Source organism: Balaenoptera acutorostrata, chromosome 6, assembly GCF_949987535.1.
Source record: "Balaenoptera acutorostrata chromosome 6, mBalAcu1.1, whole genome shotgun sequence".
Taxonomy (NCBI): Eukaryota; Metazoa; Chordata; class Mammalia; order Artiodactyla; family Balaenopteridae; genus Balaenoptera; species Balaenoptera acutorostrata.
The window spans coordinates 66455117-66468903 of record NC_080069.1 but is presented as its reverse complement, the minus strand read 5'-3'; the positions used below and the strand labels follow the sequence as shown (position 1 = coordinate 66468903).

The window sequence follows — 13787 nt, the reverse complement described above, 5'->3', positions numbered from 1 at the left end:
GAGCCAGACACTTCTAATGTGCTTAATTTTTATTAATCATCACATCACCACTCCTAACTTTTTGACTGTTCCTAGCGGTTATCCAGAGTTATTGACAAACAAACCCCTCACCATTTTTAAGTAACAGTCTATGGGCATCTTCTGACAATCACCTGTTTATTCATAACCATCAGCAGCCATCAGTAAAATGGGCAACCTCAATTTGCTTCCCCTATATAAACATGAACTGCATTATGAAATCTTTCATCCAGGGTAGAAGCAAGAGGGTAATGAGGAATGCCCTCGTGTTACATGGTGTCAAGGATATTGTGTGCTCAAGGATCGGTGTATTTGTATGAAAAAGAAAAAGTGAGAACAAGCGGTGCATAAATCTTAAGTAACTGTTTTCACAGATGGCTGAACACCTAGTTAAAACTATATTTTCATGCACAATTTAAACCCATGAAAATAAAGGTATAAATAACATCTGCATTTCCTTACCTTCTATTGCTGATAGGAGAACTCGGGAATGATCATATGCGATTACATTTGCATATCTGTTCTTTGGTTTGTTTACTTCCAAGTTTGAATGTTCCCATGTGAACTGCTGGCCAGGGTCAATTGACTTGAAAAGAAAAATAGCACACATACATAAAATCAATACTGAATAACATCAGATTATAGGCATTTATCACGAGTAACAAACGATTTAAAAAGAAAATTCTGAAGCTACACTTCATCAAGATGACCCTAGCTGTGAAGCTGAACACTAATATAACCAGCATAAGATGAAACGATTAATCATAGGAAAAAACAGTGATAGTCACCAACACTGATTCAAATGGAAAAAAGAAATCAATATAGGTGTTCTGTTAATAGTGGAAAGGCAGGTTGGTTTTTTTTTTTTTTCACTTTTCCATTTCCTTCTCCGCTGCTGTAGTTTACAAGTTATCTTGGTTCAATATTCCTTCCAGTTCTCTAGTTCTGTGAACATTGTTTTATCTTGCTTACCCTTTCCTATGTGGACCTAACCTCGTTCTTTAAGTTGACTGATCATTCACTGGATTCACTAGGCACAGGCGATTCTTTCTTCACCTGCAGGCTTACATCTTGAGGGCAACTTAAAATTTTGTCTGTTTCTCCAAAACGTACTATGACCACTATCACAAGGCAATTTGTACAATTCAAACAGTTAAGAATAACAGTAAAGAAGGGAGGTCAGTTAAATCAAATAATCTTCTTAGTCAGAATATTAATTTATAATCTAATGCAGATAGGATCTAATCGCTTCTTAATTTATCATTATGTGTTATCATGTTTACAAAGTTTGCTTTTTATTCTTTATTTTAAACTTACTTTTTCTGATTTTTAATGTCTTTCCTTGATGCCTTAGTTCAACCAAAGTTGTTCAATAATCTAAAGTAAATATTTCACAGATATAAAATAATATATAAAGTTCTTTATGGTTAAAGCAGAACCATTATTTTGAGACTGAATTCAGGCTTTGATATAAAACTCTGGGGAACTTTTTAACGTCCTGCAATGTTATGGAAATCAAAATACTTTTTCTTTTATCATAGCATACTGACATTTTTTTAAGACTTATAGTTTCATGGTATATGGAAATATGAGTTCAGTAATTATAGAAACATGATTTTCAATGATCAAAATCAAGTTTTCAGACATAATTAATGATAAATTAGGTTTATATACAGATGAAATTCTTTAAAAAGTAAAAACACTTTGTTATGTTCATAAAATTTTTAACAGTTATTTTTGATACCAGATATTTTCCACGCTTTTATGTGGCTATGTAGAACTTGAAAGTAAAATATATCCAACAGCTGTTACAATATTAAGGATGCACACATTTGTGTTAAAATGGATAGAGTTCAGCACGATAATAAAACTCACAAGTGTAAGGAGCCAAGCCTATTAACAGTCATGAATAAGCCTCCAAACATACAAAAATTCTCAGCAGTATAGACTGCAGCTTCTAATTTACTAAGGATTATAAAACCCTTTTTCCTTTCTTAGCCTATGCTAATCTGTATATAAACTAGTCAATCATTGAACAGTACTCAGCAAAATAATTATCCACGTCTTAGAGTCTAAAGAATAATGTAATTAGGGGTCTTTTAGCCTGCTTTTCCAGGGAAGCTCATCACCTCCTCTGCAGAATGTACTCCTCTCCAAGTATGCCATGAGCTAAAGGGAGTTGAAGCATTCAGATGCCTGGGTGGCAGCCCTCAAGTCAACCTTGAGCCTTCTCCACACAAAGCAGCTCCATTCAGTGACCAAGCCTGCCTTAAAAAATTCTCAGATCCGTCCCAAATCTATCATCCCCTAAATCCCAGTCCTTCAGTATCTGATGTCTGATTGGAATCCCTTCTCTAAACTCTCACTCCAATCCATTCTTCATACCAAAGTAGACATTCTAAAGCACAGCCCTGGATAGGTTAGGACCCTGTTTAAGAACTTCCACTGGCTCTGGGTGACCTTCAGCTTAAATTCTGGAGTCCTTAGCCAGCATCCTACCTAGACACCTTTAGTCGTCTTTGCATCTACAAAGGCCTCAATAAATGGTTTAACAAATGTTTTTTAAATGAATTGAACTGATGAATAACTGTTGCTGAGAAAAGTTCATAAAGAGAAATCATGGAGTAATTCCTTCTTTTAACATGGGAGTTAGAGAACAGACTTTGGAAACTGCAATGTGCAGTGCATTACTAGTTTAATACTTTAACATTCATTATCATATGGCTTAGTAATTAAGTGTGTGATCCTGAAAGTACAACTACCACTGATATTCCACTTTACACCGATGAGCATTACTGAGTACATAAGCTTCCTACACATCATTCTCTAAAATATCCCAAGAAGCTCCTAAGCTCACTGATATACAGTCATTCCTTTGGTGGAAGATCTTACTCCCTCTGATGGCCTTGTTCCTCAGGTTACGATCACTCATATATGTGTAAATGGCATGCATTTAATTAGACTAATGAAACTGCATCGACCAACTCAAAGACACTGTGAACTCATGTTCATTTCCACTCTTGCCACACATTTGCAGCCGTCTGCATGACGTATTTGATACCTACATAGAAGAGTTTAAAAACCAGTAATGGAAACATAAGCTTGTATATCACATATGTTAATATGTTTAGGCTTAAAGTGTGACCCAAGAGATAAAGACCTGCAGGTAATCGGATAATGGTAATAATAGCTGCCAGGTCATTATGCTTTACATGCAGTATCCTGTTTAATTTTCACAAATGTTATGAGGTAGGTATTGTTGTTTTCTCCATTTTGTAGACAAGGAAACTGAAGTAAAGAAAGACTAATTCAATAAATTTTACTGAGGGACTTCTCTGTGGCAGGCATTTTGGTGGTTAAGTAATTTGCTCATACAGCTACCCTCATACATTTACCTTCATACATTTACCCTCAAACCCAGGTTTGGGTGATTTCAAAGCTCACTGATGATTAACAGCTGGTAATTACTAAGCCACGGTGCTACTTCACTATCCAGAAAGCCATTGCAAAGCGAAGAAGCCCAACCTATGAAACAGACTTCAACATAACTATCCTTTATCTCATCAGTCCAAATGATATTTCTTTCCAACTGATCATCCTGTGTGTATGACCCGGCCACCCAAGATGGCTGTTCTCTTGCTCTCTGTACATCCCCTGCTCGACCACTGTCTGCTTCACCTACACCCTACTCACAGGAGTGACCTTCCTACATACTTGCCCCAGGCCCCGGCTAGTGATGGTTCTACTCTTTAGATCAGAACATCTCCACCTGATAGCTTATCAAAGGGGCGGTGAGGGGCGTGCCCCTCTGCTAGTTTCCCTGGTAACCAACAAAGACAACCTGAAGTCAATTCCCCACGTAACTGGTAACCTCCCCTCTCCCCGTCACGAAGCCTGCCGCCCTGTTCTGCCCGCTGCTGTCTGCTGTCTGATCTTGGTGGGATGTCGCTCCAGGACCTCGCTTCAGACCTGTAAGCTCCCCCATTCATAAAACCACTGACGTCTCTGTCGCCGACTCCGGGCTCTTTCTTCAGTCTTGAAGCTGGGCAAGCACAGGCCTGGCAGGCCCACGGGGGTGCAGCCCAGCAACTGGCGGAGTGGCCAGGAGACTGAGGAAACTCCCGTGAGCGCCGGGATGTCGGGAAGGAAGGACGGGGAACGGCAAGCTGTAGGGGCCGTCCGCTATCAAGTGGGGCCTGAAAGTTACGGGTGTGATCCCGGGGTGGCCGTCCACTAATGTGGGACCCAAAAGTTGTGGGGATAATCCTGAAAGTTGCGGAGAAATCCCGGGGGGGGCCGTCCACTAGTATGCGGGGCCCGGTAGTGGCTGTCCTTGATGAATGGGGGCCACCAAGAGAGTTCACAGAACTCTCACAGACACCCCAAGGCTCTTGTGGAGATATTGGCCGCCGTTACAGAGGGAAAACAGTGGCCGCAGCTCGGGCCTGGCAGTTGCTTTTTATATTAAGAAAGGCAGAGGCTGAGCTGACAGCTGAGGCGAAGGTTAACTTGAATGTTGATTCATGTTCCTCTGAAAGTGAGCCATGTGAATGTGAGTGAATGATATGTATTACTGTCTATCACTGGTATTTGTTTAAAGTGAATTGGCTATTTAGAAACTGAAAAAAAAAATCCCTGAAAATGTCCAAGATGGGACTCTTTTGACATTCTAAAACTGTTTTTTTGCATATGCCCTAAGAGGAAGTTAGCTTTCTAGAGGGAATTGGTATTTCTCTTCTTGTGCCTTTGAGATGTAAATGATCTACCTGGGTTCTCAGGAACTTTAATCATCTGGTCTCTGAGAGTGAAGAAAAAAACCAAAGAGGCCTTTTTAAACTCTAGCAGGAAAACTGAAATCTCTTTGTCTGTATAGATACATGTCTATGTGTACCTTAGAAATATGTCTCTGCCTCTAAATGGCATGGCCAAGATTGGTTTGTGGATGCTCTGTTTAATTGGATTAAGAGAAGCTAAGTGCTTATATAAATTCATTGATATCTCTGTCGCTGACTCTGGGCTCCTTCGGTCTTGGAGCTGGGCAAGCACAGGCCTTGTAGGCCTAAGGGGTGCAGCCCAACACTGTGTCATTCTGGGGCCATTACATAAGAAATCAAGATTTAAAAATGAGGTTGGCTTCCCATGGATGATAAAGCAGATGGGATGCAGCTTACATTTATACTCGTTTTACACGGATCAAACAAACATTGATTAAATAATGCTGACTTGTCTTTGTGCAACACATATCCATCCATCTGTATCTATCTGTCTGGCTGAATGTTTAACAATACACAGCATAGGTCATTATTTTGGAGCTTGTCAGAATGCTGAGAGCAGTAAACTCAGTAAAGAAGAATAACTACTGAAAGTAGATGAGGTATAAGAAGATCTTTTAGATGAAAACAAAGTGGTTGAGGAAAATCAAATTTCAATTATCCATGTTAATAAGGCAAAGATATCATGGATGAATAAGACCCTAATATTCAAAACCCAATGTTTAGGCTTTTCTTAGTGCTAATGAAGACACTGTTGCTTTGCTTCTTTGTTTTCTGGCTTCTCTTGTTGAGAGCTTCTCAAGGAAGAATGGAATGGCCAAAATGGACAAAGAGCAACACAGGTCTTGAGTGATACAGAAGTTGATTTTCAATTCAACCTTATAATTTTGGCCAGCCCATCATAACCATGCATCTTCCTACTGTAAGATTAAGCTGAGGCCACCCCAATATTATTCAAAGCAATTTGATATAAGCACCCTTGTTCCTAGTGGATTCAATCATTTCTTGCTGTTAGTATTTGGTTTTCCTGAGCTTGACTCTCAGATTATCTCCGCTCATCCTTCTGTGTCTATTTATCCAAACAACATTCAGTTGGGATCTACCTCCTTCTTTATCCAAACAACATTCAGTTGGGATCTACCTCCTTCTTTATCCAAACAACATTCAGTTGGGATCTACCTCCTTCTTTATCCAAACAACATTCACTTGGGATCTACCTCCTTCTTTATCCAAACAACATTCACTTGGGATCTACCTCCTTCTTTATCCAAACAACATTCAGTTGGGATCTACCTCCTTCTTTATCCAAACAACATTCAGTTGGGATCTACCTCCTTCTTTATCCAAACAACATTCACTTGGGATCTACCTCCTTCTTTATCCAAACAACATTCACTTGGAATCTACCTCCTTCTTTATCCAAACAACATTCACTTGGGATCTACCTCCTTCTTTATCCAAACAACATTCACTTGGGATCTACCTCCTTCTTGTCACTCAATCCAAAATTCGACCCTCTTGAGCCAGAATCCTAACCAGGTCCTCTTCAGCCTCCCCTGAGAATTTTGCAAGTTGGAAATGAAGTAAAGTAGACTTATTCAACCAAAAGTTGATTAATAGACTTTTTAAGAATTTCCATGAAATGTGGATGTTACATTGTCACAGAATTTATAAACAAGAATGCTATTTCATAATATTAACTTTTGTTTCTCCAGTCAACAATGCCCTTGAAGATGTGCCGGATGAACCCTATGTAGCATCTAAAACTTTACCAAGATGCCATACCATTCTGCACAGCCTCCCCGCCTGCACACTTGACACATGACACACTCCCCTTCCTCCCCCCAGTAGCTTTTGACCGAATCACTCTAATGCTAACACATCTTCAACTCCCTGGCTTAGCCTTACTGAGAAAAAGTGACAAAATAAAAGGAAAATCCCCCTGTAACTTAAAGGAGAAAGGGAAGGCCCTAGCTAAATACTTGCTAATATCAAGTATTTTGCATTTATGTAGTCTTTAACTTGATGGTCTGAAAGTTCTAATTTTTTCTTTAATCAACTGTAACTTTGCCTTAAAATAGGTAAGAAGAAAAAAATAGGTAAGTGGAAATAAAAGCTACGTTTTAACTTATGGATTTACAATTTTGCCCTGTATTCTTGATAAAAAGCTAGAATTAAAATGTAAGTATTTTATATGATAACTAACACTTATGTAACATTTAATTCTCATTTACATTTCTTTGTGCTTCACGTATCTTAAGCTATCTTATCTTCAAACAGACCCTGGAATTAGTTACCATTATTATCATAATTCTGTAGATGAGGAAACTGAGGTGGAGAGAAGTTGAATTACCTTCTCAGAGCCAGACAGCTACTAGGTAGAGAAGCTAGATTTGGGGCAGAGGTATTCTGTACCCTGCACCCCCTCCCCTGCCCCCATTTGAGTGACTAGCCACCGTGCTATGCTTCCTGTCTGGCCAAGTTGGAGAAGATCCCTTGACTGTTTCACAAATGCCTTTCAGTTGTTCTCCTGAAACACAGTGGGAAAGCTAGCAACAAAAATCTCTATAGTGCTTCTGATCTATATTTACAATTCTAAATTCAAAACAAAAAAGTGCTCCTGAATTTGCACATCAGATTACAGTCATTGAGTAAAATTACATCTTGATATGAGACTGACCTTTTTTGACAAAGCTGAAGTCATCATCTTACAGCAAAGCCCTTTAAATATGATTTAAAATTTCAACTTCTCTATCCAGAAGAAAGATATTATTCCCATGTGCAAAACACCATACAAGTTGCTCTGTCTTCCACTTCTCACTCCACCAGTAGAAAACCTCAAAAAATTCCCTTTAGAAACTCATCAAAGAGAAACCACAAAAAAGATATATCCTGTTTTTGTGCATTTTAAAACAACTAACACGATTTAATTACATAGAAGCAACAGAGCAGCTACTTGACTAACCAAACTATGGGTCAGACTAAGCATCCTTTATACAGAGAACTGAACTTTCATTGACCTTAACCTCCAGAAAAATACTATCATTCCACATAGTTCCCCATCAGTAGGCCCATTTGGTCTTCAGTGTGGTTTGCCCCTAGATATTCTCAAGTCCTTTCTGAGGTTTAGAAGAGCAATCTGCCATTGACTGTGTATTTCTGTAATGAAGCCTTTTTAATTTTATTTTTTAATATTAATTCTTTTTTGGCATGTTTTTCTTTTTTTTTTTTTAACTTGAAGTAAAGTTGATTTACAATGTTTCAGGTATACATCAAAGTCATTCAGTTATACATATGTACATTCTTTTCCAGATTCAGTTTGTTTTCTATGTCTGGGAGTCTGTTTCTTTTGTAAAGAAGTTCATCAGTATCATATTTTAGATTCCACATATAAGTGATATCATATGATATTTGTCTCTGTCTGACTTACTTCATTTAGTATGATAACTGCTAGGTCCATCCATGTTGCTGCAAATGGCATTATTTCATTCTTTTTTTTTAATGGCTGAGTAGTATTCCATTGTATATATGTACCACATCTTCTTTATCCATTCATCTGTTGATGAACATTTAGGTTGCTCCCATGTCTTGGCTATTGTAAATAGTGCCGCTATGAACACTGGGGTGCATGTATCTTTTCAAATTAGCGTTTTCTCCAGATATATGCCCAGGAGTGGGATTGCTGGATCATATGGCAATTCTAGTTTTAGTATTTTTAGAAACCTCTATATTGTTTTCCATAGTGGCTGTACCAATTTACATTCTCATCAACAGTGTAGGAGGGTTCCCTTTTCTCCACACCCTCTCCAGCATTTATTATTTGTAAACTTTTCAATGATGGCCATTCTGACGGGTGTGAGGTGATACCTCATTGTAGTTTTGATTTGTATTTCTCTAGTAACTAGTGATGTTGAGCATCTTTTCACATTGGCCATCTGTATCTCTTCTTTGGAGAAATGATTTAGATCTTCTGCCCATTTTTCGATTTGGTTGTTTGTTTTTTTGTTATGGAGTTGTATGAACTGTTTGTATATTTTGGAAATTAAGTCCTTGTTGTTTGCATCATTTCCAAATACTTTCTCCCAGTCCATAGGTTGTCTTTACATTTTGTTTATGGTTTCCTTTGCTGGGCAGAAGCTTGTAAGTTTGATTAGTTTGTTTATTTTTGCTTTTATTTCTGTTACTTTGGGAGACTAACCTAAGAAAACATTGCTAAGATTTATGTCAGACTGTTTTGGTTGTGTTCTCTTCTAGGAGTTTTATGGTGCCATGTCTTATATTTAAGTTTTTAAGCAATTTTGAGTTTATTTTTGTGTATGATGTGAGGGTGTGTTCTAACTTCATTGATTTACATGCAGCTGTCTAGCTTTCCCAACACCACTTGCTAAAGAGACTCTAAAGAGACTCACTTTTCCCCATTGTTTGTTCTTGCCTTCTTTGCTGAAATTTAATTGACTGTAGGTGTGTGGGTTTATTTCTGGGCTTGCTATTCTGTTTCATCGATCCACCTGTGTGTTTTTGTGCCAATACCACTATGTTTTGATTAGCGTAGCTTTGTAATATTGTATGAAATCTGAGAGGATTATTCCTCCAGCTTTGTTCTTTTCCCTCAAAATTGCTTTGGCAATTTAGGGTCTATTATGGTTCCATATAAATTTTAGAATTATTTGTTCAAGTTCTGTGAAAAATGTCATGGGTAATTTGATAGGGATCACATTAAATCTGTAGATTGCTTTGGGTAGTATGGCCATTATAACAATATTATTTCTTCCAACCCAAGAGCCATGGGATATCTTTCCATTTCTTTGAATGAATGAATCATCTTTAATTTATCAGTGTTTTATAGTTCTCAGTCTTTAACCTCCTTGGTCAGGTTTATTCCTAAGTATTTTATTTTTTGATGTGATTTTAAAAGGGGTTGTTTTTTACTTTCCCTTTCTGATATTTCATCGTTAGTGTAAAGAAATGCAACTGATTTCTGTGTTAATCTTGTATCCTGCTACCTTGCTGAATCCATTTCAATTCTAGTAGTTTTTGTGTGGAGTCTTCAGGGTTTTCTGCATATAGTATCCTGTCATCTGCATATAATGACAATTTTACCTCCTCCCTTCCCATTTGGATATATATTATTTCTTTTTTTTTTTTGGTCTGATTGCTGTGGCTAGAACTCCCAATACTATGTTGAATAGAAATGGTAAGAGTGGGCATCCTTGTCTTGTTCTGGATTTTAGCAGGAAAGCTTTCAGCTTTTCACTGTTGAGTATTATGTTGGCTGTGGGTTTGTCATAAATAGCTTTATTATATTGAAATACGTTCCCTCTATACCCACTTTGGTGAGAATTTAATTTTGAATGGATGTTGTATTTTATCAAATGCTTTTTCTGCATCTATTGAGATGATAATGTGGTTTGTCTTTTCTTTAATTGATATGGTGTACCCCATTGACGGATTTGCATATGTTGAATCATCCTTGTGACCCTGGGATGAATCCAGCTTGACCATGGTGTATGATCTTTTTTGTGTGTTGTTCCATCCAGTTTGCTAATATTTTGTTGAGAATTTTTGGATCTATATTTTTCAAAGATATTGGCCTGTAACTTTATCTTTTGGTAGTGCCTTTGTCTGGTTTTGGTATCGGGATGACCTTTAGAATGACTTTGTGAGTGTTCCCTCCTCTCCAGTCTTTTGGAAGACTTTGAGAAGGATCAAAAGTTCTTCTTTGTTTGTTGAGTAGAATTTCACATCTGGTTCTGGACTTTTGTTTGCAGAGAGTTTTTTAAATTACAGATTCTATTTCACTTCTAGTGATTGGTCTGTTCAAATTATCTATTTCTTCTTGATTCAGTTTTGTTGGGCTGCATGTTTCTAGAAACTTGTCCATTTCTTCTAGGTTGTCCAATTGGTTGGTATATAATTTGCTCATAGTGTTTGCTTATTTTCTTGTGTGTTTCTTTGTTATTCCTTGTTATTTCTCCTCTTTCATTTCTTATTTTTGTTTATTTGGTTCCTCCCTCTTTTCTTCTTGGTGAGCTTGGCCAGAGGTTTGTCAATTTTCTTTACACTTTCAAATAATTAGCTCTTTATTTTATTGTTTTTTCCTATCCTTTTAATCTCTTTTATTTATTTTCTCTCTGATCTGTATTATTTCCTTCCTTCTGCTGACTTTAGGTTGTTTGCTCTTCTTTTTCTAATTTTTTTGGTGGTACGTTAGGTTGTTTGAGATTTTTCTTGTTTTTTTGGGGGGGAGACCTGTATCAGTATGAACTTCCTTCTAAGGACTGCTTTTGCTGCATCCCATAGATTTTGTATGGTTGTGTTTTCATTGTCATTTGTCTTAAAGCATTTTTTAATTTCCTCTTTTTCATCATTGACCCATTGTTGTTTTTTTAAAAATTAGCATATTGTTCAGTCTCTACATAATCATTTTTTTCTCATTTCTTTTTCGTGGTTGATTTCTAGTGTCATGCCATTGTGGTCAGAAAAGATGTTTGAAATAATTTCTATCACCTTAAATTTGTTGAGGCTTATTTTGTGCCCTAGTATGTGGTCTATCCTAGAGAATGTTCCATGTGCACTTGAAAAAATGTGTATTCTGGTTTTTTTGTATGCAATGTCCTGAAAATATCAATTATGTCTAATTGTTCTATTATGTCATTTAGGGTCTCTGTTGCCTTACTGATTTTCTGTCTGGATGATATATCCATTGATGTAATGGGGTGTTAAAGTCTCCTAGTATTATTGTATTCCTGTCAATTTCTCCCTCTATTTATATTAGTATTTGTTTTATCTATTTAGGTGCTCCTGTATTGGGTGCTTATATGTTAATGAATGTAATATCCTCTTCTTGTATTGATCCTGTTATCAATATATAGTGCCCTTCTTTATCTTTCTTTATGGGCCTCATTTTAAAGTCTGTTTTGTCTGATAGGAGTATTGCTACCCCCACTTTCTTGTCATTTCCAATTGCGTAAAATACCTTTTTCCATCCCCTCACTTTCAATCTATCTGTGTCCTTTGCCCTAAAGTGGGTACCTTGCAGGCAGTATATTGTAGGCTCTTGTTTTATTATCCAGTATGCCACTCTGTCTTTTGATTGGAGCATTTAGCCCACTGACATTTAAGGTAATTATTGATAGATATGTATTTACTGCCATTTAAAACCTTGTTTTCCAGTTGGTTTATATTTCTTCCTTGTTCCTTTTTCTTTTTGTCTTTCCTTTTGTGGTTAGATGGTTTTCTTTTTGTTATGCTTGTGTTCTCTTCTCTTTGGTTTTTGTGAATTTATTGTCTGTTTATAATTTGTGGTTGCTGTGGTTTTTCAAGTATGTTTATTATATCTACTTGCTTTAGACTGGTAGTCATATAGGCTCAAACACATTCTAAAAAAAAAAAAGATCAACATTTTCTTACTCCCCCCATGTTTTATGATTTTGATGGCCTCTTTTACATCGTCATATTTACCCTTTGGCTGTTCATTGTAGTTATTATCGCGTTCACAACATTTTTTTTTTTAATTCTGTGTACTGGCTTTTTAAAATGATTTACTTTCCGATTGTTATTTTCTCTTTCCTATAGATTCTTGCTTTTCTATTTAGAGAAGACCTTTCAATATTTCTTTTAGGATAGGTTTAGTACTGCTGTATTCTTTTAGTTTTTGATTGACTGAGAAATTCTTTATCTCTCCTTCTATTCTAAGTGATAATCTTGCTGGGTAGAGTATCCTGCACGTTTTTCCCTTTCAGGACTTTGAATATATCTTGCCACTCCCTTCTGGCCTGCAGTGTTTCTGTAGAGAAATCAGCCAATAACCTAATGGGGGTTCCCTTGTAATTAATTCTGTTTTTCTCTTGCTGCCTTTAGAATCCTTTTTTAACTTTGGCCATTTTACCTTTAATATATCTTGGTGTAGGTCTGTTTGGCTTCATCTTGTTTGGGACCCTCTGTGCTTCCTGTGCCTCGATATCTGTTTCCTTATTTAGGTTTGGGAAGTTTTCAGTCATAATTTCTTCAAATACATTTTTGATCTCCATTTCTCTTCTATTTCTGGGATCCCTCTTATGCACAGATTGACATGCTTAACATTATTCCATAGGTCTTATATATTGCTTTTTTTTTTTTTATTTTTCTGTCTGCTCTTTTTGTGTGATTTCCATTATTCTATCTTCCAGATCACTTATTCATTCTGAATTATTTAGTTTGCTATTTATTGCCTTTAGCTTGGCCTTTGACTTGGTAAGTGAATTTTATAGTTGGCTCCTCTTTATAATTTCTAGTTCCCATTCTGATCCACTCCCCCCCCCCCTTTTTTCTTGTGTTCTACCTGGTTATGTGGTGATCTTTCTTGCACCTTTAGTTGTATGAGATCTTCTGCTAGTGTTCTGTAGATATTCTGTGAGAATTGTAGATGTATTTTTGATGTATTTGTGGTAGGAGATAAGCTCCATATCCTTTTATTCTGCCTTCTTGATCTCCCCGATTTCAGTTTTCTTAAAATTACCAAGGCTTGTTTTTGTGGCCTACCGTGTGGTCTATCCTGGAGAATGGTCCATGTGCATTTGAAAAGGATGTGTATTCTGCTGCTATAGCATGGAATGCTCTATAAATATCAATTAAGTGCATTTGGTCTAATGTGTTATTTAATGCCTGTGTTTCCTTATTGATTTTCTGCCTGAAAAATCTGTCCATTGATGTGAGTGGGGTGCTAAAGTCCCCTACTATTATTATGTTACTGCTGACTTCTCCTTTTAATATTTACCTTATATATTGAGGTGCTCCTATGTTGGGTGCATATATTTTTACAATTGTTATATCTTCTTGGATTGAGCCCTTGATCATTATGTAGTGTCCTTCTTTGTCTCCTGTAACAGTTTTTATTTTAAGTCTATTTTGTCATATATAAGCTTTGCTACTCCAGCTTTCTTTTGATTGCTATTTGCATGGAATATCTTTTTCTGTCCCTTCACTTTCAGTCTGTATGTCTCTCTAGATCTGACGTGA

At 36.9% G+C, this 13787-nt stretch overlaps 1 protein-coding gene across 16 annotated transcripts in view; it reads right to left on the bottom strand.

Moving 5' to 3' along the window:
- The window catches only part of PTPRD (protein tyrosine phosphatase receptor type D), a 530039-nt gene that overhangs the window by 71293 nt on the left and 444959 nt on the right, over positions 1 to 13787 (bottom strand). For all 16 annotated transcript variants that reach the window (XM_057548419.1, XM_057548421.1, XM_057548420.1 and 13 more), the window contains one exon: positions 481 to 604. In XM_057548419.1, coding sequence (XP_057404402.1) covers positions 481 to 604 — 124 coding nt within the window. The remainder of the gene's footprint in view (positions 1 to 480; positions 605 to 13787) is intronic.